At 39.2% G+C, this 26,322-nt stretch overlaps 1 protein-coding gene across 1 annotated transcript in view; it reads right to left on the bottom strand.

The window, feature by feature from the left end:
* VPS41 (VPS41 subunit of HOPS complex) overlaps positions 1–26,322 on the bottom strand; it is a 107,193-nt gene that overhangs the window by 20,734 nt on the left and 60,137 nt on the right. The window contains exons 10-22 of the mRNA XM_068156861.1: positions 25,260–25,326; positions 18,594–18,691; positions 16,012–16,141; positions 14,222–14,337; positions 12,593–12,649; positions 10,339–10,400; positions 9,504–9,585; positions 5,566–5,658; positions 4,970–5,097; positions 4,027–4,171; positions 2,769–2,810; positions 2,589–2,639; positions 1,034–1,171 (exon numbers count right to left, since the gene is read on the bottom strand). Of these exons, the coding sequence (XP_068012962.1) occupies positions 1,034–1,171; positions 2,589–2,639; positions 2,769–2,810; positions 4,027–4,171; positions 4,970–5,097; positions 5,566–5,658; positions 9,504–9,585; positions 10,339–10,400; positions 12,593–12,649; positions 14,222–14,337; positions 16,012–16,141; positions 18,594–18,691; positions 25,260–25,326 (1,209 nt within the window). The remainder of the gene's footprint in view (positions 1–1,033; positions 1,172–2,588; positions 2,640–2,768; positions 2,811–4,026; positions 4,172–4,969; positions 5,098–5,565; positions 5,659–9,503; positions 9,586–10,338; positions 10,401–12,592; positions 12,650–14,221; positions 14,338–16,011; positions 16,142–18,593; positions 18,692–25,259; positions 25,327–26,322) is intronic.

Raw genomic sequence — 26,322 nt, 5'->3', positions numbered from 1 at the left:
GGCCGGCAGGTTGAGGGAGGTGATCCTCCCCCTCTACTCAGCTCTGGTGAGACCCCACCTGGAGTACTGTGTCCAGTTCTGGAGCCCCTATTACAAGAGGGATGTGGAGGTGCTGGAACGTGTCCAGAGAAGGGCCACAAGGATGATCAGAGGGCTGGAGCACCTCTCCTGTGAGGACAGACTGAAGGAGTTGGGGCTGTTCAGTCTGCAGAAGAGAAGGCTCCCAGGTGACCTAATTGTGGCCTTCCAGTATCTGAAGGGGGCCTACAGGAAGGCTGGGGAAGGACTTCTCAGGATCTCAGGTAGTGATAGGACTAGGGGGAATGGAATGAAACTGGAGGTGGGGAGATTCAGGCTAGATGTGAGGAAGAGGTTCTTCCCCATGAGCGTGGTGAAGCCCTGGAAAGGGTTGTCCAGGGAGGTGGTTGAGGCCCCGTCCCTGGAGGTGTTTAAGCCCAGGCTAGATGAGGCTCTGGCCAGCCTGATCTAGTGTGGGGTGTCCCTGCCCATGGCAGGGGGGTTGGAACTAGATGATCCTTGTGGTCCCTTCCAACCCTGATACTATGATACTAAAATACTTCTAGCTCTGATAGTTCAATGACTATTACATTGTATATAGTATTTGAAAGCAACTCAGGACCTTTGAATACAAATCTAGAAAAACTCCAGTTACAGCTCCTAACTTTTCAGGATCTAACACTGATTAACTAGTCCTAGATTTGGCAAAAAAATGAATGTTGATGATCAGTCAAGCCAGGCACTGATGAGTAGATCTTCTGTTGCAACACATGAAACGAGAACTCAGAACTTCTGTATTAGAAATCCCCACCGACTCCTGCCCTGTGAGCTCAGAGGGGAAAGTCTCAGCTCTCAGCCAGCTCTGCAAACCAAGCATCTGCCGGTGATGGACACAAACTCAAACGATTCCTCCGTTTGCCAGTAGAGGGCAGTACCAGACACAGCTAAACATCCACAACACTATGAGCCACAGGCAGAAAACCCGAGGATCTCTGCTCAGGTTTTGGCGACTTACCTTCTCCAGCGGGCAGTGAGTGCTGTCTCTGAGAAATGGCAGTAAGTTTGGACGATCATACTCAGCATAAAGGCTGATCTGTTTCTCATGATATCGCTGGCCTTTATGGTGGTCTCTTTTGAAAAGCTTGTGCAAATACTAGGAATCAAGAAAGAGAAGAATCAGAACTCAAACCCACTTGCACAGTATTATTTGTTATCTGGTAATAAAAAAAACCCATTTCCTAATTTCCTCAGGAATATGCTAACACATACAAAAAAGCAGAGAGATTAAATCCTCAGACAAAAACTAATTTTATATTTTCCTGAAATACTCTCAGCACAACAATCTACAAAAACAGGGTTTTGACAATGCCTAAGTGACTGTCCTTTAACAACAAGGAAACTACTGGATTTTGAGTTTTATGGGAAACTATGAAGAAATATGTAAAATGACCTTTTCAGTTACCTAGAATAACTATTCTAAGTAACCCTTGCAACAGGCTGCCCAGGAAGGTATTGGAGTCATCACCCCTGGAGGTGTTAAAAAAAACAAGCAGACATGCCACTTAAGGAGATGGTTTAATGTGCATGGTGGTGTTAAGTTGATGTGTGGACTTGATGATCTTAGACGTCTTTTCCATCCTTAATGATTCCGTGATTCTACATGCTTGACCACCACATATAACAACAGATCAATTTTTTACTATGAAATGTTTTAACCAAAGGACCTTTAATAGATACTATGGCAAAGCTGCTTTCTTCCCGATGAGCACAGAAAAGCCTTGAGAATAACCACAAGGGCCACTTTTATTCAAAGGGAAGTAGGCTTCACATTTCAAAACTGATGCATCCTTTCTGTAACAGGACAGCCAAGACAGTCATCTTGGCAAAGCTCTTGGGCTACAGGCTGCACACATCACAGAGCTGCTTCCTATGATCATCTCTCTAACACATAAACCTGCTCTCCAACAGATCAATGCCCTGAGCCCCACCTGTACACAGCATCAAGTTAAGTTTTCCTCCCTAATGAAGCCCAAGCCCACAGTTACACATTGTGCATTCCACCAACAGCATGCTGAAACCAAAGAGGTGCTTTTGGAATGGCAATGTGGAGCCACAGCCTTACAGTGACATTGTCATTCTGCACTACGAACAATCCTGGAATGTATGGAAGTCACATGCCAAGAACAAGCAGTTCACTGTTTCTGAGGATCACTAAAATATACTTCAGATCTGCATCCACCATCCCTCCCAATTTTTGTGCAGGCAAAGAGGAGGGACACAAGCAAGAAGTAACTGGGCAGGGAAGATAAGTGAGGGCAATGCCATAAGGAGTACCTGGCAGGATGTTAACCAGCACTGTGTTATCAAGTTCTCACAAGTACACACTTGAAAATATTTTATTATTGTAAAAATGCTATGGCCATATAAAAAATGGATTAGCAAATGGATGGCTCTGATGATTTGGGGCATTTCAATGTTATATGCACTTTGACAGGATAATGATAAAAGACATATCCAGCAAAGGCTTTATTCAGATCTACTTGAAACCAACAGAACACAGAAGTATTTACCACGTGCTGCAGCTCAGGCCTGTTTTCCAGTTCTTCAACGACTCTGTCAATCTGAAATAAAGCAAATGAATTCCAACAGATTAGCAAATCAATGATGCACATCACATTGACAGGACTGGAAGAAGGAGGGGTAATATAATCGAGCACTGGACTGCCATCCCATGAACTTCTTGTACTCACAGAAATTTTATCCTCGTTATCCAAAAGCATGTCTACTGCTTTCTAAAGTAAAGAAAGAGAAGCCAGTTAAGCAACAGGTGTGCACATTTGCTCACACTCTAGAGTATTATACTTGTTCACTGATGGATATCAGATGGATACTGCAGACCTACTCTTTTCAGCAATAGTAATTCAGAGAGCAGTTTGCATTACACCAACACAGCATTACAGGAGGGCACATCATGTATTCTTCCAGAATACTTCTAAGTTTCCACACTAACAGCAATCAATACTGCACACTTCTATTGCAGTATGCCCACTGAATCACAGGTCACAGAAAGCCACTGCCAAATGACGCAGAGATATTATCTGTCTCATTGCAAAAGGGAACTGCAGGGTGGTGGCTGTATAAGAAACACACAACTCAACTTGCCTTGATTCCTCCAAACTATCTGCACACTGATATCGTAAGACAAGCAGACATGACCGTGTAAGCAGAGCAGCCACTGGGATTCTGGTTCTGCTTCTTCATATACAAGAGCAAACTCTGATTCACATTCAAAAAATACAAAGTCACAGACTCCAGATATGATTTAGTCTATTTGATGAAAAAAAAAATAAAAATCATACTCTTTTTTCCCCCCCATGTAGTTTAGGATGGGCATACCAAAGACACCTCTGGTACTGATGGCTCCATATTTTATCTCCAGCGCTTAAATAACCACTGCACTGAAAAATGAGCAGATCCACTTGGTTTCCCCTCAAGGATCATACCAAAAGTCATTTGCTGGGCTTTTATAACCAGCTGGGAAGAAAGAAGATTGAATTCAGCACAAAATGCACACTTCTTGATTTTTGGAATGTAGGTGAATAACCTTGCAAAATTTCAGAAGCTGATTCACTGCAGTGAAGTACACTGGCAAGGGCATTTAATATGTATCTAACATAAATTCACTGCCTCCTTTCTTTTGCATATTAAGAGCATTATTTGATCAGAAATACAGAAAGAATATCATGATGAACGTCTACTTTAGAATCACAACAAAGATCTTGGATCTGGCACTCTTCTCACTGTGAAAGGTAAGCAAATGAAAATCGAAAGCAAAAAGTATAAATTCTCCTTGCACCAGTTACACTGCAGTCTGGGCAACCATCTTCCTTCCTCCATATCCAGACATTGCAAACATTCTCTGCCTCAGCACTATCTTTAGCTCATTTATTTTTCATTTGTTAAAATGTCTAGTGGAAAACAAATACAGAATCATTAAGATCACCATACCTCTGAATCAAAATCCATGAGCAGAACAATTTTATCTCTGATAGAACTGAAAAGATTGTGCTTGTGGATCAACTGGAAGACGTCTTTGTGCCTCAGGGTTAGGTAAATTTCTAGGGCTCTGCCATAGCGCTGGTCATAAGTATACCTGATAAAAAACAATGTAATAATAACACAGGATATTACATATGTAAGTGTAGGATAATGACCTATGAGGGACAATGTAAATACACTATAGGATGTAAAGGTTGTTAGGATGCTACTTGATTGCTGTGATGCATTGCTGTTAAAGGGAAATAAAACACTGAGCAACATACATTTCAACTCTGCATCAGCCACTGCATTTGAGTTCTGACCTGTGGTTCTCTGCGGAACTCTCTTCAGAGGAAAAAAATGTTCTCTTAAAATTTTGGGACAGACAGTAACATAGCTATAGACAGTAGCTCTGTTCTCTTTAGAGAAGCAGTATGGAAAGAACTCAACATGGGAATCATGCTGTGAAAACTGAAGAGCTTTACCCCTGTACCAAGTAGCCTCGAATCAGATCAGTTTTTGCACATTTTTCTGTTACATTATTTCCAAACACACAGTAAACTTAAAAATACTATTTCTGGAATAATGGGGAAATCCTACCATTTAATTTTTCTGTGGATCACTCTGAAATGCACACTTCACAAAAGAGTCTTCCTCTGACACCATAAAGAGGAATTCTAGCTATTTGCTTAAGAAAGCAAATCCTATCTTAAATTACTTGCTTCCATACTCAGCATATGCCTTGTAAGAACTGCTAAGCTGTGCAGTCAGCAGAGTGGAGAGGAGAGAAAGCCCATCCTCTGCAGGCTGCAAAGGAGAGACTTGTCTTAAGAAAATAAAGCAAATATTTATAAACTATAGTGTGCTACTTCAAGTTCACTCTTTGTAAAAGCAGTTTAGAAACTGTACTCACAATTCTGCAAGCGTTCGCAGAAGAGTCCTGTTCTGTGGATCTTTCTTCAGGTGATCCACTACAGCTTGTACTATGATCGTGTTGTTGTAGAGATCTCCAGGCCACTCTTTTATCAGGGTTGCAAACCCCTAAGTGTATAAGAGATTGTAACAGAAATAGAAAGAACTGCCTAAGGAACATTTCAAAACATCAAAGCATCAGCTAAGCCTCTGAGATGATACCTGCTGTGCTTCACCTCTAAGCCACTTTCACATGCCCACAGACAGGCACAGTGCAGAACACAGATTTTCCTCTTAGAGCTGTGTTATTAAGATTCATAACACTGAATCTCTTTCAGGTGCTGCAGGCCTTGTACAGCACCTGAACTACTTATGCTGCATTAAATAAACTAAAAGTACCAGCATTTCTAACAAATAATCTATCTCACAGTATGTATGTGCTCTGAAGAAGACGCTATGTATTCTCTAAAAAGCAAAAATTTTCATTACTGTGGAGCTGTCCACTGATAATCTATTTGAATATAGTAGAGGATATGCTGTCACAATTCCACATTGGTGACATTAACTGTTGCATGTGGACATGTCAGGCTGCAGTACCTCATAGTCACTCTCCAGAAACTCATGCAGGACCATCTCGTATATCAAAGGCTTCAAAACTGGATCCCGTCTGGGCAAGTAACGACTAATTGCCTATAGGAACAATAATAACAAAGTGTCAGAAGGGCAAGGACATGAAAGACCCTGATATACTGATGATAGAGGGAAAAAAAAAAAGTTGTGAAACAAAAAAACCAAAGCTACACACAAAATATGGCTCTTCATATGGTGCTTCATATTATTCAAGTCTGAATAGATTTGTTTCATATTTACTTTAGGATTGTGCACACTGAAATGGTATTACTTATCTGAAAGAACTGTCATTAGAAATACAGAAGGAAAGACACTAGTTAGAAGGAGAGAATCATCCACAGCCCTTAGAGAAGTGTATTTACTGCTAGTCTTTTACAACACAAAATCCATAAAAGACCTCTCAAAAGAAGGAAGTACTCAAAATCCAGAGTCTTGGTCTTGTATTTTGTAAAAGTATAATAGCATTCAACAGCCGAAAAACTTGTGCTTTTGCTTTATGACTTCCTGTGATGTCACTACATTCTATGCAGAGTTCTGGTTTGCCAGCTATTTTTACATACCCAAATGAAAATTAATTTGGAATACATTTCTCCATGGAAAGAGTGAAGGCATGTGATCTCTAAGGCATGTGATACTCCACAGGAGATGTTATGGAACTGCATTCTGGCTGGCAGGAGACAAGAACCTGCCAGAATGAATCAGCTCATATCCTGGAATTTCAGCACAGCAACTTATCAGCACTATTATTCCATACAACTAGAGGCCAAGGTTATTAGCACCTGCCAAAATAAACCCTACTGCTACCAGCTGTGTTGGGACTTTGGGTGTTGTAGCTGAAGGCCAAACACTCAGAGATGTTACCTGTTGCCCGCTAATAGCATGTGGTGCAGTAGCCCTTTGGTTCCAAAGCTGCTTGAACAAGGCAGGAGAAATAGTATCTCACTATGTGGTTGGTTTTTTTTGCAGTTTTACACATAGCAATGGCTATTCACAAAAAAATTCTCCTAGAATTCAAATCAAAACAATTGCCTAAATTACATATTCCTTTATAGTCTTCCATTTGTAGGTGAAAAAGGAAGTAATGATAAAAAGATCAAGAAGAAAAAAAAAAAAGCAGTGCTAAAGACTTTGCAAAAATTAAAAGTTCATTGCTCACAGGAGACCCCTCCTCTTACCCCACTGTTTGAGCTTGGCCAGTCTTTGAAATGTAGTGTGCTGCCAACATCAGCTCCCACAGTCTGCCACAGAATTCCATAGCTAACTCAGGGCATGGTCTTGCCAGTTGCCCTGGGGAATGGTATTCCTGACCTGCTCATAAAAAAGCCTCTTCTGAACATAAAGAAAGCAAGGCAGACATCACCTGTAGACTTAAAGGCAGAGGACATTCTCCAATTACCATTTTTATTTCCACTTTCTACCTTCCTTGACTTGCCTGACAGGCTTTGCTACAACTCCTAGCCATGGTTCAGCTGCACAGGGAGCTGTGGAGCAGTGCAGCTTCCATGTGGTGTGGGGGCCAGGCTGCCTCAGGAAGGAAATCTTTTCTGCCCCATGTCCCACCGCTTTGAAGAAAAAACAGAACCACCTCAAAGACTGAGAAACATCCAAGTTATTTTTAAGCCTAGGCATAAAGGTGAGCTAAGACCCATGCTGGAGATTACAAATTCTTCCTATGAGATGAAAGAGGTTGTCTGAATAATGGTGTTCTATGCTATGCTCACCACAGTCAACTGAAGCCTTTCATGCATCCTCTAGCCAATGTTCCGGTCATTAAAGCATTACTGCCCCTAGCGGATCATCCTGCAACCCTGCTGAAAGTCACTGCTGCCATAGCAGAGTCAATGGAAGGGAGCAAATCATTCATGCCACAGCAGCCAGCACTCGCAGAGTGGGGTGTTTTCCTTCACATTCACCTTCTCAGCTGTCTGAGCTGGATTTTACACTGAAGGGACTCAAGCACAAGCATGTATTTCCATTAAGCTATCACTGCTGGAGGAACAGAGGAGCAGATCATTGCACGGCTCCAAAGTCTTGAAACTGCCATAACATGGTTTGCTGGAGGACATTCATAGAAGGTATGAGATGTCAAGATACCAAAATGCAGTCTCTTGCAGCCTAACAGGACCTTTTAGTACAAGAATATTGAAAAAAAACCAACCCTGAACCCACAAAACAGACAAACAAGACATTCACTCTACAGGCTTTAACACTGGGGCATCACTAATTAGTCCCTCTGCAGGAAGGCACATTTAAACCTTTATGTTCAGTGCCATCTTGGTTATTCACATTAGGTTGGAAACATCAGATTTCAGACAATCACTTATATGAAGTATAAATTCTTCACGAAAATTCCTTTTCAAAAATACACTTTGTCTCCAACTCTCAAACCCAGTCTCCTCAGCAGGGCTTAAAGTCATAATACACCAGTTACACTAAAGAGTTTAATACCCTCTGGTTGAGATAATAGGAAGTAATTCCAAATAGCATACAAGTGACTCCAAGCTTTACAAGAACCCCTTTATTTACATCTGCCTTAGATTAGTTCATCCTTTATATTCAGGTCTCATAAGCAAGTGAAATAGTAAAATAAGAAAGGCATCTTCTAGAATTGGTGAACCTGCTTCAACAGGTGGTTTGAACTTGATGATCTCTAGAGGTCCCTTCCTACTCCAGTCTGTGATTCTGTGAGCTGCAGCTCAAAGCTGAATAACATAATGGACTGCATCTTATGTTTTTCTAAGTCCCCTTTCAAGGGACCTAAAACAACGAACTGTTTAGAAAGGCAGTAATTTAGCAGAGATGTTTCTACAGAAAATCTGCAAATATTTTTATATTTTACACTCTGCTGGATGACATAAGTGGAGAAAAGAAAAACATCCACTGCAGACACTTGTATCTAAAATACCAAATAAACCCAAAAGGACTAAAAAGCTGTGTATGAAAATTTCACCTACACTCAGGTCCTTTACTGAATTGAGATAAAGAGAGAGAAACATGAGATTTCATCTTCTAAGGTGGCAGAGAGCACATGAAACCACTAAGAACTCATATGAAAGACAAGGCTATTCTCGCACTGGAGTGGCTCTGAAACAAAAGCCAGTTTTGCTCTGAACAGAATTAAACAGCTCAAAACCAGCAAGGGACTGCATGCTGCGAGATCTTAATAATATCTTCTTTTAGGCTCATTAAGTTTAAATAGGAGGACATAAAATTCAGAAGTAAATGTACACGTGTTACTAAAGTGAGTGTGTATAATGTTTTGTACCGGTTTGGCAGTGACAGCAGCACAGCCTCATGTCCTGGGCAATTTATTAACTGAGACTCTCACATGAAACTTGTACTGTTATGGTAGCTGGATTGCAACCAGGGAAAACACAAGACAGGGCTGACTGCTCCTCTTTCTTGCCACCATTTCTAACACAGAGCATGTTTTTTTCCTGCTGCTCTGCAATTTGACTTGTCGTTGATGCTTAAAGCTGTGGATCTGTTACAAGAGACTTGAGTTTTCAAGAAAGGCTGGTAGCCACAGAGGCTATTTTCCTTAAGAGTTGGGGCAGAACTTCCCTGGACGTACTGGAAGAGGGCAAAATGCAAATGGGAAAGATTTATTTAACTGTGAGTATCTTTATAAGTAAAGGCCTTGGGGATCTGTCTTCTATTTGGGAGCTGTTAAAATATGTAGCTGAGTACTTGCATGTGCTACACCTCCAACTGTTTTAAGGCATATATACATTGATCTGAAAGACAACTGTAAAACTAGAGGTCTGGGGCAGGAATTTCAAGGGCAGTATTTTACCCTGCTGCCACTCTAGGGCCACTTAATGTGATCCTTTAGATACTTGGTTAAAACATGAAAGAAATAAAGCATGCCAGGTTCTTGAGTGCGGAGACAGAAATTAACTTACCTTTAGCTGACCTATTTCTTTGAACTTGTAAACTTCAAATTCCCAGAGTTCTGTATTTTTGCCAAGAATTTTCTGGCACTTTCTGGAAGGAAAATGAAAGGGGAGAGAACAAAATTAGCTACACAGAATAATATAAATTTAACAGCATTACTGCAAGAATTCCTTTCTTTCCTCTCCCTAAACGTTTTCAAAGATGACTCATTTTGGCCATCATTGCTTCAATGACAGCATACCAGCTACTCCTTTCAGATCTTACAATTTTGTTGCATCCAAGAGGACTTAACTGCTTACTTTCCATTCATCTTTATTAGCTATATTAGCTTGATGAGTGAAGTTATTAAATCCAAACTGAGAAAAACTAAGCACTTAAAAAATATGCTTACAGATAAATGAAAATACAAATCTTGGATAATTTCTGATCCTTACTTTAGATATACATATTTGACATTTTTTTAACACCCACAGGACTACAAACTACCTTCTGATGGTTTCACATGTAATGACACACTAACAAACTTAGATTCTCAACACCCAAAGAAAGCTTCAAGTTTGAAAATCAAGTTTGAAAATCTAGCATGACTTTGAAAAAATCAAGGCTCTTTCAAACATATTTGTTTCAATTCTAGTTAAACCTTAGGAAGTCTAAGTAACTTTCAGATCACTACAGGAAAGAACATCAAGGGCACAGTAATACATCTGTGTGTTCTGAAACTTCAGGAACTCCAGATCACATAGCAAATCAACATCACAAAATACTTCCGAATCAATAATTTGCTTTTGCTTTTTCCCCACACAGAGACACATTAGCCACAGAAAATCTTTAACAGTAAGTTACCGAGCAGCCAGGTCGTACTCTCCTTTCTCCACTAGGTGATTTATATAGGCTAAGCCAATGTCCTGAAGGAAATAAAAATAAAGAATTAGTTCTAAAAGTTTTGAAGTCAACTACTTGACTGCAACAATAACTATCATTCCAGCTGTATGCACTGCTGTTAAATCAAGCACCAAGCCCTAAATGGATACCTCAAATTCTTCTTTAGATTTAGGGTCCACAGAATAGTCCACAAAAAAAATCCTTGTGCAGACCACTCATGGGTTCAAGTTCAAATGCTCTTTTAGACAATTCTCATAATCTTATTGATGCTGAGAAGAATGAGCTACTTCTGCATGTTAAGCATTATTGAAAAGACAGCTGATCATTCAGTGCTTGCATTAGTTATCCCAAAAAGAAAACTACCACCCATTGTATAAGATACTTTGTCAACACAAAGGTGACAGCATAAGGAAAGATGCTGTAGATCTGTGGCTGTTTAGGACTCTTGAATTCTGTTCAAGAGGTGCAAAGGGGCAATGACTATTACTGCAATCTGAAAAATCTCCAAGACCACCAGACTTGTCAGGGGGTGTGAGTGTGGTGTCACTGATCTGATCACTGCTGAGCAGGGAGAGAATGAGTTGGTTTAAAACCCTGTACCCCTAATCCTTCACTTGATGTTAGCATTTTTAACTCCTCAACATATTCTGTGGTGTTTGCATTAGAGACAAACAGTCAATAACTCTGCTTGTATATGCCCACACTGAATTTTATCCTCATCATGCAAATCTCTGCAAATCTAGAGAATAGCTTTTGTTTCCTCCTCCTAATGTATTGCCAGGACCACCGTTAAGAATTCTTTACTTCTTTAAGCAAGGGTCACAGAGCAGCTAATTCATACAAACTCTTTGAGAGGTGACAGAATTAGGTCTTGATTCAGCTTCTGGACTACACAAGAATTTTTAAGAGATACTGATATACAGTGTGCATATTATAGCAGTAATCTGGCTAAACACTAAACACATCTTCCAACACTTTGTACTTAAATCCAAACTTTTATGTAAAGAAGCAGCAGTATTAATGAAATGCCAGTGTTTTTACACTGAAGACTATTTAAACAAAAATAACCAAAAAAGTGCTAAAATCAGTGATGCTTTTGTGGCTATTACCCCTTTTGTCTTAAACATACTCTTTGCCGCTCTGTGCAGGGACTATTCATTGTACAGAACAAAAAGAGCTTCACTATGTAAAATAATGAGAACTGCAAAGCAGCATGAAAAAGCTGGATGTGAAATCTGCAAGTGAATTTCAATAGCATTTAAATGTAGACGACAGAGATAGGAATCAATACGGCTGACCAATGTGATCGAGTATTGTTCCTTTATTGTTCCAGTGTTGCAGGCCGATGGTGCAGGCCTGAGGTGCAGGCCTATGGAGCAGGCCTGTAGTGCAAGTATAGCACTGTAAAGTGTAGAAGAAACAGGAGACAGGAAAGGCAGAAGTGCGTAGCAAGGCAACTGCTACAACTTATATAAACTCGGAGTGCCTTGTTGGCATAGTTCCATTGCTTCCCTCTGAGTGACCACACATTGCACTATTACAGATTATTGGTCCAACTACTAATGACACAACGAGGTTGTTGATGCAGGTGCATGTCCTGTTGTCCCAAGATAACTGTCCATGTTTATAGCTACCAGTGTCTTGTTTTAGTTACATGCTGCAGGCACAGCACTGTTTTGCTCCACTGCTAGCTGACTCTGCATTTATGCTGAGCATGGCCTACCACCATGTCAGGCTCTAGGCCTGCACTGCCAGATTGCTCACACTGCTCGTCGCTGGAATTGCCACATTTAAATGCTTTTCCAGTTGCACCTTTTAAACTCCTCCCAAAACCTTTTCACATGTACAAAGTAAAAGTCAAGAGAAATGTGTGACCTCCCCCATCCAATTTTTAATATTACAATACTGTGTGTGATTTGAAACAACAGTAAATTTAATACAAAAGGAAAAGCAAACAGCAACTCCATCAGCGATCAGAGAAGTGGAAATCTCTTCTTTTTAATGTCAGCAGCACCTTCACAAAATCCAGACCCTTTTGTGTTTCACATGCTAACATTCCTGTTCTGCAGCTGAAGCCAAGATATCAAATGCTAGTTGGAGTATGCCTGACAGCTATTGTCTGGTGAGATACAGGACAGGGATAGTACTTGTAGCATCTCGCAGCAATCTAAACAAAATCAGATATTTTGTTTGGAATAGAAGTTTTGAGACTTACCAAAATCTTGTGCTTCTTAATGGTTTTCTGACTGATCTCAGCTGCCATCAATGCTTCCTATATTCAAAAAGTAGAAAACAGAGATACTAGCCAAATACATAAAACATTCAATATAGAAAGCTCTAGAACTGTATAAGCCAAGTATTTTTCAGAGCAAGGTGAATTTGAAGCACTGGAATTTTTAATGCCATGGTTGGATGAACAGCTTTGAATTCATACTCAAACAAAAGCAGTCAACCAAGGAGAAAACTACTTTTGTTTCCATCTGGGTTCACTCTCCATTTCTATATTAGGATTGAATCGTAAGATTACAATGCAGCAGACAATGCAATCACATTGGATCATTTTCAAATGAGAACCCTTCACTATCAAAACCTGTGAAAAAAATCATCAGGAAAGGGGGTGGAGAAAGGTTACCTTCCACTTCCACAGCCCAAAAGTCTTCTCCAGTCAGAGTGATTTATATTTAAGCATCATTTGCTGTTGTTCTACTTCTTTCAAAATGTACAGAAACAAAGCTGGCACTTTCACAAACAAAATGAAACCTTTAACATAAATCATAACACACAGGCTATCTACTACCTTGAATGGCTTTCATAAAAGCACACACACAGCTGTCACTTGCAAATTACTGGAGTCTTCAGGGACCAAATGCTGTGATTTACATAAACTGCAGAACTGCAGTCATCATATGAGTTTGCTATTCAGATTCAAAAGCATCCACAAGGATTTAAACAAATCTGCATGAGGAATATCATGACTGCATTAACAAAAGGAATATGTGCTGAATGGATTTCCCACTTTTTTTTTTTCCTTACAATGGGCATCCAACAAATAACAGGTGAGTAAGAATTGTCAGGCTACTTTATGCATCACAACAAATGTTCTGAGTCATTAACTGCAGGACAACAGAATCCAGAACCCTGGGTGTGCGTTGATATTGTCTGTAAGAATGTTTAGGTTTAGGTGTTTAAATACACATGCTTAAACACATCAATATTTATGCAGCCACCTACTGAGCTGCTTTTTTAACAAGGGAAAAAAAATAAATAATTAATATAGGCTCTCTGCTTTTTTGTGAGTGACACTACTTTCAGCACCAATACCTGCAGTTTGAGACCACAACATTTTACCTCTAAAAGCTTCAACACTAAAGGTAAGTCATGTGGAGCAACACAGTATCCTAACACAACATTTTCATTCTACAGTGGAATTGATACAGGACAGAAAATATCTGTTATGGCTAACCACATCGATCTCTCTTGCTTTTTTAGTTGGGTCAGAAAAATATCCACATAGCTCATCAGTTAACGGTTCTGCTGCTTTAAAGCTGCAAACCTGCTTTAATAATTTTCAGTGACAGATAATACATTCCATATCTGCTACTGAGAGTACTATTCAGAGCCTCTAATTCAGCTACCTCACTTGAGTGCAACACAGATGAGTTGTTTCAGTAGGAAGACTAACTCTCCAGAGAGATGAAGAGATGTACAGTCAGCTTCCACCTTTTATAAGCATTTAGTCAATGACTGTAGGAACAGAAACTATTCAGTCCAGAAAGTTCAAAGTTCATCATCCCACTCCAATTGTCAAACCAGGAAATCTTGAAGGAAATAATATAAACATTACTTCGTATTTCTTCTTCTCCAGAAGCCAGTCAATGTGGTCATCTTGGTCCCGTTCTTTGGCCACAACCACATCTCTTGGGCTGATGATATAGAAAAGTGATTCACCTTCTGAATACTCTGCAAATGCATACACAGTTCTGTTATTACTACATTTTCCTTAAGTAAAGGCCTGCTTTTTAGTACACCCTTGAGGGGAATGTAAAAAGAGAAGACAGCAAGGCTACTCCTGCAGAACATGCTTATTTAGGAGGTCTCCAATAAATTAAAATCAGTTTAAATGGCAAAACATCTTTGAAAAAAAATCAAAATTGCTACAGCTTATTGCAAATTCTGATTCATCCACTATGTGTAAACTTTATGATGGTTTAGAACACATTATGATACTTTTAGAGGACTATTACACTACATAGTCTGCAATAAACTTACCCTCCCCATCAAGATCAAGGCCATCAAAAGCATAAATGATAGATGCCATAACCCCTGGGGACACAGCACGTCATTACAGCAATGCACTTGCAATGCTATAAGTTAAGGTTATATGTATAATGCATATGCTTATACCATAAGCCTTTATTTTTGAGTAAGCTGCAAGTAAAAATGTACTTAAAGGTAAAATCTGAACAGAGAAGATGACTGTTGAGAATAGTTATTAATTCCACAGAACCCATGAAGAAACCTTATCAATATTCTGTAGGTACAGGAAAGAAAGCCACCCTCCACGCTCTATCTGTATCTATGCAAGCATACAAATACACTCCTGAGCTAATAAGCAATTCACAAAATAATGCTTGTTTTAATACAATTTAAAAACCTTAGACTTGTCAGATTAACTATAATATTAATTAAGCATAAAAGTAGAACTGTGGGCATCAATCTTCTGCTTAGAGAGACATATAAAGAAGTCCCAATTCTACTGATAGCAGTAGAGATGTCTTAGATTTATTCATATACGCTAAGAAGCCTGCCAAGCCCATCATTTGAAGCATGCTGCCAGAAAAGATGCTTAAAAGTCAACTTCATGGAGTTTAAAATCCAGGAGTCTCTATGTATAACACAGGCTATATAATCTTCAACAAGGAATTCCACAACAGTTTTCACAGAATCACAGAATGTTAGGGATTGGAAGGGACCTGAAAAGATCATCTAGTTTTGCTGTGCATCTTTCTGAACACACACCTCAGAAAACCACCTCATCTTCTGATATATGTTGTGCCAGGACTCAATCTCCCTGCCTGTCATATAATTAAACCTAACTCTGGCTGAACTCCAGTTTTCATTTGTTACATTTTACCAACCTGGATTCTGTTATATGCATCAGCTTTGTCCATACAGGGAAGATAAACATCAGTGTGGCCCTTTTAAGTTGGTCTAGGTGCACCATACTATTGAAATAACAGTTATTCCATCTTTGTCTCTTAAGCAGCTTTTCCAGACACTGTACCACTTCATTTCACTATTTCTGAAGTCCTTTGTGTCCTATGGATCACATCTTGAATACATCTCATGCTTTGCATGATACTGGAGAACAGGTGAGATCTATATTTCTGCCTTTCTCAATATGTCTGATGAAATAGATGGCATTACAAATCATGATGATAAGTATGCACACTTGTTTTCTTTCATGTGACTGGTTCCTGTGGATTTCCACTTTACACTTCAGTGTTTTAAGCAGTTACAGATAGTTATTCAAGCAGATGCCACAAAAATAAAAAAGAAGGCTGAGTTTTCCTGAATCAGGTCTTTTTTAACCAAGCTCTGAGAATAAAACAAAACAATATTAAGAACACCTACCTAAATGATAATCTCTACATTCATTTTCCTGAAATCCTCGTACTGTTAATGCATCAGAAGAGATCTCTTCACAGGACTCAGGTAGTGGTTGTACAATATCCAGTCTAGGCCTTGCACAACACTCCACTTCCTAGAAAAACATCAACATCTTAGTTGCATCCTGCATGATTTACTTTAGCAATGCCAACTGATGGTCACCTACAAACAGGGCTGAAATTCAATAGCTGCAAACATTCCCAAAGAGCTGCAAACCACTCAAGTCACAAAGTTGTGTTCCACACAGCGTCTGTAATTGCATCTGAAATACCACATAAAATTATCCCTACTGTTGGCTTGCTTCCATTGAACAGATCAGTGCAGAGAAGGAGATTTAGACAAGGCACAGTTCTAACCCTTCCTCTGAGTTAACTCACTATTTTTCTGCTCCTGTTCACAAAAGATTTCATGGCTATCACAGATGATCACCAGCCTTTGTGTTCAACAAGCAACAGAACAATTTAAGACACATTATCAGCTGAGCTCAGGCCCTGAAGGATAGAGCTCTACGAATCAATGATACCAAAATGAACTTGTGTTTTTTTGTTGGATTTTATTCCTTTGTTTTAGCTGGCGTTTAAGTTCGCACTTCAGTGTCCAACAGCAGTAGGGAAAAATCAAATTGAGAATAATCTAAAACCCTTGCTAATGATCTTAAGAGTAACACGAACTTTCAAGTGCACTATATATGGCCATAGTAAGACAACATCATGGATTTTCATCTTCTATACAAGGGAAACTACTGTCTTCAGCTAGATGCATTTTTAATTAAGCCAAGGTCAAGGACAATCCCTTATTTTGTACTTCTGGCTGTGAATTCTAACAAAATACAGAATGAAAGAGAAAGAAGTCATACAAAGTGGATTTAGACAGCTCTAGCCTACCCATTTGGCACCTGCACCACTCAGGTCTTCTCAATTTAACTTTTTCCAGTGCAAGTGATTAAAAAAATAGGGGAAAAAAAAGAAAGCAAAAAGGCAGAAACCAAACCAAACAACTAAAAAAAACCCCAACCACTAAAAAACCCACTAGAAACAAAGAAAAAAAAAACCAAGAAGGCCATAAATTCCATTCTGATCCAATTTTCAGAAGAAGCTGTCACTTGAAAACTGTGAAATCAAGGATAGGAAGAATAGTGTTCCTCACAACCCAACAGGATTTGTAGTGAGAAGCACTTTGGCTGCAAGCTCAGATAGCTTGGGTTCTGTGGAGTCAAGATGCTACAGAGAGGCTCCCACCACACCAGGGCATGAACATGGTGTCAGAGACAAGAGTACTTTTGTTTCCTTGCTAGAGTTACTCAGGGAAGCATGAACTTATCCAAGTCCAGCATTTAGTTTGTTTAAAAAGCTAATTAAAAGCAAAAACATGAAGGGGAAAAAAATTCCTAAGTTCCATTACCATTATTATATCACCTGAAATTCTCTTTTCATCTTCCCTTCCTGAAGCAGTTGGAATGACTTTAACCTTTATCAGTCACTACCTCCTTTAAACCAGCCCCTTTCTCATGCTACTTCTTCATTAACAACAGCTTCCCAACTTTCTTACTCCCTAGCATTTCAACCCACCTTTTCCTTCCCTTTCCTTATACCATTTGTATAGCTCCTTTTCTTTCACTGACTCTCTCACACTGGAGAACTACTGTACTATCTCTCTTGGGGACCACTGCTGTGACATTATTATTCTCTTTAATATAAATAAAGAAATAATAATATGACATCCTGCAGCAGAGCTGGAAGCTAACCTTATTGATTTTAGCAGGCTCAAGCACTTGTTTGAACCTACAGCATTTCATTGCCTAGCAACTTGTGCACCCAGTTGCTTAAGGTTACTATGGTGATGGCTGCCTAACGCAGAGGTACTATCAAAGAGATGATCAAGAGCATTTGCCATTCTCACACCACAACTTCAAGGAGTTCCTGCACCGCCTTGCCTTTCATTTGGCAATATGAAATAAATGTTGGAGACAGATGTGGCATTTGCCTGTGTGCAGTAAACACAGCTGACATGAATTTAAATTCTGACCTATCTACACTTGCACCTGGGTGCACGCAACTAAAACCTTGGAAGTAAGAGAGACAACGGTGCCACTCTTTCACAATCATGGACTCCAATCCATGACAGTTGCCTGAGCTGATTAACTGCACTACTCTCATTTCTTCTAAGATGCAGTGTTAGCAAGCTCCTCATAGCTTGAAGAGATTCTTCATTTCTTTTGGTGCACAAATAGCAGAAAGACAGAAAAGGAGAGAAAAAGAGAGAGGAACAAAAAGGGACTAAAAGAAGAGAAAAGGACTATCTGGAGACCTTTTCTGCCTTCTGCAAGAGATAAAAGAACCTAGGCAGGATTTCTGAAACACATGTTCATTAGTCTCCAGTATCACCTCCATTGACCTTATTTTATAGGTCAGAGAAGATTCAAGTACTGTTTGCTACCAGCAGACTACAAATTTTTTCACAGCTAATCAGATCTGCATGACTAGTTTAAGGCCCAGCTCACAGGGTAGTTTAGTGCTACAAAGAAACTCCAACACATAAACAATTACCATCTTTTCAGGGACTTCCTTCACATATGAAAGGATAACGAGCTGGTCGCAGAGAGGCGCGAGTCCACTGATATAGAACTCAGTGTCGAACTGGAAAACTGAAATACATGGAAGATAAGAGATTGTTAAATAAATGAACATGTATCAACCATCCATTCCCAAAGAAAAAAACACAACTGATTTTTAGAATAAATCAACAGCATGCAGTAGCACTACAGAGAAATGAAGAGTCAAGACATGTAAGAAAACTACAGACTTCCCAGCTGGATCAGCAAGATAAATACTAACATTTAACAGATTAAATTTTATTAAAGCTTGCAAGAAGAAATGTTTGTGTTCCAGGATATGCTAGAGATGAAACATTTGAAATGAATGGTCATCCTGATTTTCAGTAACCACTTAAAACAACAAACAAGCAAACAAAACAAACCCCTAAAATCAATAAAATAGGCAATAAATAGAACAACTTCATTGGTTTGCATATTCGCAGCAAGCTCATGTGGCAGTAAGAGTCACACCTGCTACATCCATTGGTATGATTTATGAAAACATAAAGATCATTATTTATTTATCTCCACTTTAAACGTCACAGGAAGATTTACAGATACTTTCATTACAGAGAAAATGTGCTTAAATAGCCCCTTTTTTTGTTCATAAAATTGAAAATGCAATATCCTAAATTTGGCCTTGAAATTGAGACAGTCCCATGATGATTGTTTTGAGAGAGTTCTAATCTGTATCTACAAAAAGGCTCATTAAAACAAGTATCTGCCAAAGAAAAAGTGATTTAGTTTTATTCTGTTGGATTTATAGTACAGCTCCTTTCTCAGGAGTCCAAATCCAAGCGTTTATATAGGAAAACCCTAATACCTCTAAGTTAAAAATAAAAAAAAAGATGCATTATCATTTTCTCCCAAAACATGGTTTTTAAGAGAATCTAAGTTTCCCTGCTTACTGCTTACCAGGCAATGTTACTAATACCTACTATTTACTAGAACAGTGACTAAATATTTTAGCAAATCAAACAGAAAATGCATCATAATGACAGTAAGACTAATTTTCTTTAGCTAAGGTAATAAGAAGGAACAGGGGAAAAAAATCATCCTCCTGTTAAAAGAGAAAAAGCACTGTCAAGTAAAGTACAGATTTGACATCTGTCTCTCAATGAATAAGCAAATACTGTTTTTCTCTTAATGACTGCTGACACTTTGACATCACTGAGGGACCAAAGTCTGGCACAAGGGTAGAGCACTCCATCTATTCCAGGAGAGAATAGGTTCACATTTGTAATCCTGTAGAATCATTTCGTTCTAGTCTGCAAGACTGATGAGATTACTTCAGCTGTGTCACATGTTGCTCTGAGGGATGATCTTGAACAAACCATGTCAGAAATATCTACATAATATATCTTATTCCCAGTTTACAAGTTAGCATTTTAACTTTTAAAAGAATATGAAAGGCAGAAAAGAAAAGTAATGGAAAACGCTGGGTGGAAGAACAAGCAAAGAAACTTTCATTTCAGCTTTAAAAAGAGACAAGAGAAAGTTCTCAAAGCTATATAAAATATTGCGGTTTGGATTTGGAGAGGGAAACAGCACAGCGAATGGTATATTTAGAAATATTATGGGGATGGTTTTAAAACAACATCTGTGTGTCTTTCACTGGAACTTCAGTTCCTTTGCCAGTGAAAATATTTGTAACATAAGAGTGTATATAAGGGCAAGCAGTAGTACTGCTCGGGGAAACAAAAATAAACAAATAAAAATCACCACTTCAAGCTTTGTTTTTAAATAGAGTTTAGTTTCCTTGGTTTCGCTTTCAGCTTTCTCTGAGCTTGTCCTCCTCAAGAGGCCTTGTTGAAACACAATGCTCTAGCTCTGCTGCTACAGCCTCGAACAAAGAAGAGCTGGCAAAGACAGTGCTTTTTGACCTGCTAAAAACCTTTGATGCAGCTAATCAAAAAAGCCTTACTGAAAAAAAATTATCGAAGTTATAGCTGCACAGAACACTAATAGATGTATTTGACTTACTCTGGACACTTTGTTGTGATCAAGGGGGGAAAAAAATTTCAACATACAGGCATTGCAGAAATGCTGTTAATTTTAAAAGGATCAAAAACAATTAAAACAAAGATAGCATCGAAGCAAATGGAAATGACCGAGGTATGGCCAAGTGTCATACATGTTTATGCCTGTCATAAGAGAAGATGGAAGGTATGATGACAGTGGACCTACTCTATGTTCAGCATCTATGTACAGCTGTCAAACTAATTACCAGGAAGCAGAAAGAAGAAACCTGCATTTTTTTTTTTTATAAACTGTTCATTAAATGAGATGTATGAAATACAGCATGCTACACAAATAAAACAATTTATGCAGCATTATTTACCTAAAATCTATACAGAAGCTGTCTCTGGAATTTAAAAGATCCACATACATGGGGTAGACTAAAAAGAAAAGAAGCCTATTTTGTTAATCAAATTTCAAAAAGCAGCCCCTGTAGATTTACAGAGTGCAATTCTGGTTGTAGTCAGTACTTTTTGCCTGTAATTTCAATGGGGCCAAGGTTTCAGTAGTTTCTTTTTGGGAAAGGAGGCAGGAGGCTGAATTATCATGCAGAAAAATATCATGAAACTTAATGTGTGGTGGCGTTTGGCTTTGCAGTTTTTTGTTTGGGTTGGTGGCTTAGTGTAGAGCAAGACAGATTGCGGTTTTACCTCTTCCAAAAGAGTAAAAGAGAAAAAAACGCTTGAATAATACTGGAAAGTTTAAATGGAAATGTTATCTACAACTACATGCAACAGTATGAAGTGCCATAAAAGTATATAAAATCCTGAGCTAGTAGACAAGGCCGCTGAAGACTAGGTGCCCCATTTCACTTTGAAAAAGCATCTTATTAAATGCAAAGTGCTAATTAGTTCTTTAGGAACCAGGCCTCTTACTGGCTCCAGCTGAGGAAGGATTCCCTGCATAGACCACAAGTTGTCCAGCATTACAGCTTTTGTGCACACATCAGGAATGAGCATAGAGGTCAAGCCCTCTTTAAGCAGGATCACAACAGCATTTAGTCCCTGTTAAGCCTGTAATTCAATACCAATACTTTCTAATCAATACACTACTTCATAGTGGTAGCTGACAGAGCTAAACCGATAGAATCTGTTCAGCTAACATACATTTAAACCTAAATAGAAACATTCCACTGGAGTTTATCTTTGACATTGAATGAAGACCCACAGAGGTAATGAACTGTGACATACAACCCCAGACAATGGAAGCCATTGCTGAAGAAAAGCAGCATTAATGTGCTGAAAGATGTAAATAAAATTAGCAATGACACACAGAACTCGGTGCACAAGAACTGTATAATCCATCCAATATCTCATACAAGCAATCACAGCACTATCTTCTTTAAAACAAGTAGCTAGAACAGTTCAGTGGTGGTTACTTTTTCACATTACGGATTGTCTGGTTTAGCCTCACGGTAGACACTGTATTTACTTCCTGCCTCAGAGCAAGTATAGCTATGTCTCAAGACAGAATCAGAAGATGAGGAGGACAGAATCCTACATACCTAACTTGCAATGCAAAAAAATTCCATTTCCTTATTTGCCGGGCTACAAACCACTAAAGAAACATTTATAGTCTCCTAACACTGTCACAGTTTACAATGGTACTCTTGTAGAACTTTGAGGCCCTCAGAATGGTTCTAAAAGAATGTAAAGCTGAAACTGCTGAGATACAAAAAAATACCATATTATCATAGGCTTCGTATCACAGAATCATATAACATTAGGGGTTGGAAGTGACCTTGAGAGATCATCTAGTCCAACTTCCTGCCAGAGCAGGATCACCTGGAGTAGGTCACACAGGAACACATCCAGGTGCGTCTTGGATATTTCCAGAGAGGGAGACTCCACAAAAATCCCTGGCCAGCCTGTTCCAGTGTTCCATCACCCTCACAGTGAAAAAATTTTTTCCTCATGTTTACCTGGAACTTCCTATGCCTCAACTTCCACTCATTGCCCCTTGTCCAGTCATTGGGCATCACGGAGAAGAGCCTGACTCCATCCTCTCAGCACTCACCCTTCACATATTTATGAACATTAATGAGGTCACCCCTTAGTCTCATCTTCTCCAGGCTAAAGAGCTCCAGCTCCCTCAGTCTGTCCTCGTAAGAAAGGTATTTCACTCCCTTAATCATTTTTGTGGCTCTGCATTGGACTCTTTCAAGCAGTTCCCTGAGGTCCTTCTTGAATTGAGGGGTCCAGAGCTGGACACAATATTCCAGGTGCAGCCTCACCAGGGCAGAGTAGAGGAAAACCTCTCTTGACTTACGAATCACACCCCTTTTAATAGACCCCAGGACTTATTACCCTGATGAGCAAAGAAGCAACTATGAAGTCTCATGCTCCACTTCTGATTTTCATTCCAGGTGCAAAATTATAAAAGCAGGTAGGAGGGGAAAAAAAATCCCACACCACTAAACATGGCAAAATTTATAGTGTGTCACAGGTTCCATTTTTTGTAAGCCTGTTGCCAATATGAGTCAAAACACCTGAGGGATATTCAGCTGTCCTGCTAACTAGATGCATAAAGAAAGTACCAGCTTATGCATCTACTTAGGATGCTGATGGTCTCACAAAAAAACTATACTGGTTGCTGGTCTATCCATTAATAATATCAGATTATCCATCTCTCCCTCTGAAAAGTAAAGTTGAAATAAAATTGCAATAGATACTATGGCATGACAGCTCCCAAGAAGCACTTCTATGTGACTACATCAAAAGCTACTGTAATTTATATTGAGACTTGAACAAGTAATGTCTCTCTCTCTCTTCACTCCCAGTCTAATACCCATGTTCCAATGAGTGCTGCTGACAGCATTTGGCAGAGCTGTTTCAGTGCTTTGACCTGAAAAACAAAATAAAAATCTCAAGCACATCATTAAGAGGTTAAATGAGATAAAAAAAACCCAAGCCATTCTGAGAGATGATTTAGGCTAAAAATTGAAAGATCAAAAAGTTACTTCTACAAAAATCTTTAACTTTCAAGTCTGCACCTAAAAACTCTGATCACAGCTTTATTTTTTTCCAAAAGAAAGTTTCAGAAGACAGTCAGGTAAGACTAGCTCTCTCCACATAGACACACTGTAGCTGAAGTAGAAGTTGCCTCTCCTGGCTTTTTACTATGAAAACAACCACATTTAATTAATATCTGAAAGCTACTTACAAGTATAGAAAATATTATATAGATCTGAGGCGAAAACTCTAGACTGAACTTCTTGACAAAATTGTCTCAAATATCCTAGAATTCCATAGTTAATTAGTCTGTTGGGGCAATGTAATCTTAACAAATCACTTTCAGGTCTCATTTAATTGTCACTATAGGGTTTAACAAGTCTCCTAGCTGATTTTCAGAAGCTAGTTTTAAAGGGTTCTTCGCTGAAATCAGAAAGCTAAGTATACACCTATGCCATGGACCACTCTAAATCTGACATGAACCAAGATATTGCTTGCATACTCTTGTATCTAATCTCATGTCATTACAGTCACAGACAAATCAAAGTTTACAAACTGTGGTCTACTCTGGTCTGCAGAATCCCAGAGGGTCTGTTTATCTTCCCAGAACTACCTTTGTATAGATATGTCCTTTCATTCATGACTTTAAGTCCCCTCTTCCCCTCCATACTTCCTGTACATTCCACTTCAAGCTTTACTTAACGTGTAAGCTTTCCCATTAATCAGCAACAATTGACATTTACTCACATCACCTAGACTACACAAATAAGAAAGCAAAGGAGAACATAAATCACAGAAGGAAAAACTTGCAACAAAATTATTTTCTAGCACTGTATTCAAAAGATTTTTTTAGTAAAGATAAGAAGAGTTATAAGAAACGTAGTCATAGTTGAATAAAATAGGGGCTATTTTCTCCTTACCACTACACTGATCATTATTTAACCAAGATGATAAAAAAACAAGTTATCTAGAAATCTGCTTGAAGGGTAAGTTAACACATTCACAGTTCACTCAAGGATCTCTAATTTTACATGACCACAGAATTTAAGAGTCTCTACAAATACCAAAAAAACCCAAACAAACTATGCAGGAGGACATTATAACAATCTTATCAACTTAAAAAGAAGAAGATACTTAAGCTACTCTGAACTGCAATAGCTTTTTCAGGCTAGAATGGGAAAACAGACCTTATAAGCTTATACAATTTTTAAAAACAATAGATATCTTTGTAGGGACAGGCTGTGAGAGTTGGGGCTGTTCAGCCTGGAGAAAAGAAGGCTCCAGGGAGACCTTATAGTGGCCTTCTGGTACCTGAAAGGAGCCTACAAGAAAGCTGGGAAGGATCTTTCTATAAGGGTTTCTAGAGATAGGATGAGAGGGAATGAATTGAAGCTTGAGGAGAGCAGAATTAATCGGATATTAGGAAGAAATTCTTGACAGTAAGGATGGTGAGACACTGGAACTGGTTGCCCATGGAGGTTGTGGATGCCCCCTCCCTGGTGGTCTTCAAGGCCTGGCTGGACAAGGCCCTGAGCTACCTGGTCTAGTGGAAGGCGTCCCTGCCCATGGCAGGGGGTTGGAGCTGGGTGATCTTTAAGGACCCTTCCAACCAAAGCATTCTGTGATTCTATGAACTTGTGCAAACATACCTATTTCCACATAGCGGTTTGGAAGGTCGCGCATCTCACTGGCATGCCGTTCTTTTACTGAGCAAATCTAGAAAACAGATTTGGAGCATTATGATGCTGAACAAACCACAATTCCTAAAATGACACCAACTTTTTCCCAGAAACTCCCCTGTTTTTTTTTATTAAGGCATTCTCAGACACAAATTTCTGTATTTCAAAAATAAAACCAAACCAAACCAGGCTCTGGAAGAGTCATGATGCATAACTGAAGAAGAAAACCAGACAAGAAAATTGTAGCTGTAGTCCATAGCCTTATAAATATGCTGGAGGAGAAGGAGCATGGGCCACATGAGAGAAATCCCAAAGCATTCGCCTACTATAATTCTTCATTGTAGTATATATGTGACTTCGGTGTTTTCTCACCCTGTGTGTCTCACTACCTTACAATTTCAGTGTGTACACATAAAGAGATGCAAGTAACCCAAATGTCATGAAGCATGCCTAGTCCAAGGGGAAGGACAGATGCCAAGTTTAGAACAAATCTCCTCATTTGTTAAGCTCTAAGTTTGATGCTCCAAAAGCTTTTCACGCTTCACCTACCTCACTTGACCCTCCCTCTCCATCTAGTCCTACTGTGCACTTTTAATTTCCCACTGTGCAGAGATGTGCCAGTCTGTTATTAGAAAACAGCTAACAGGCTTGTAACAAACTCCTGTCAGGTACTGGTCTGAGCAAATCATAGTCAGTCCGCAGTGCACAAGTTTGAAATGCCAGTTCCCTGCTGAAAGCAGAACAAAACCCCAAGCAGCCCATCTCTCTACTCCACCCCATTTTCCCCCCCCCATAGTTGACTGAAATCATGTGGCTGTTTTAGCAGTCATAACCTCTTCAGCCCTCAGAACAATCCCCTCCAAAAATACCACAGAGTAAGTTGTTCTTCCTTAATGCTAATCAAATGAAATTAATTCAACAGCTCACTAAAAGCTTTCCAAAGAGGAAATCTCTGCAAGGCACAGAGGAGAGAAGTGTCCCTGAGGATTACATGTGCTGCATGCTCACACAGAGAGATCTGTCTGACCGCTGG

Source organism: Melanerpes formicivorus, unplaced genomic scaffold (assembly GCF_026170545.1).
Source record: "Melanerpes formicivorus ecotype bairdi unplaced genomic scaffold, bMelFor1.0.p_v2 SCAF_35, whole genome shotgun sequence".
Taxonomy (NCBI): Eukaryota; Metazoa; Chordata; class Aves; order Piciformes; family Picidae; genus Melanerpes; species Melanerpes formicivorus.
The sequence above is the reverse complement of the archived record's forward strand: the minus strand, read 5'-3'. Positions and strand labels throughout refer to the sequence as shown.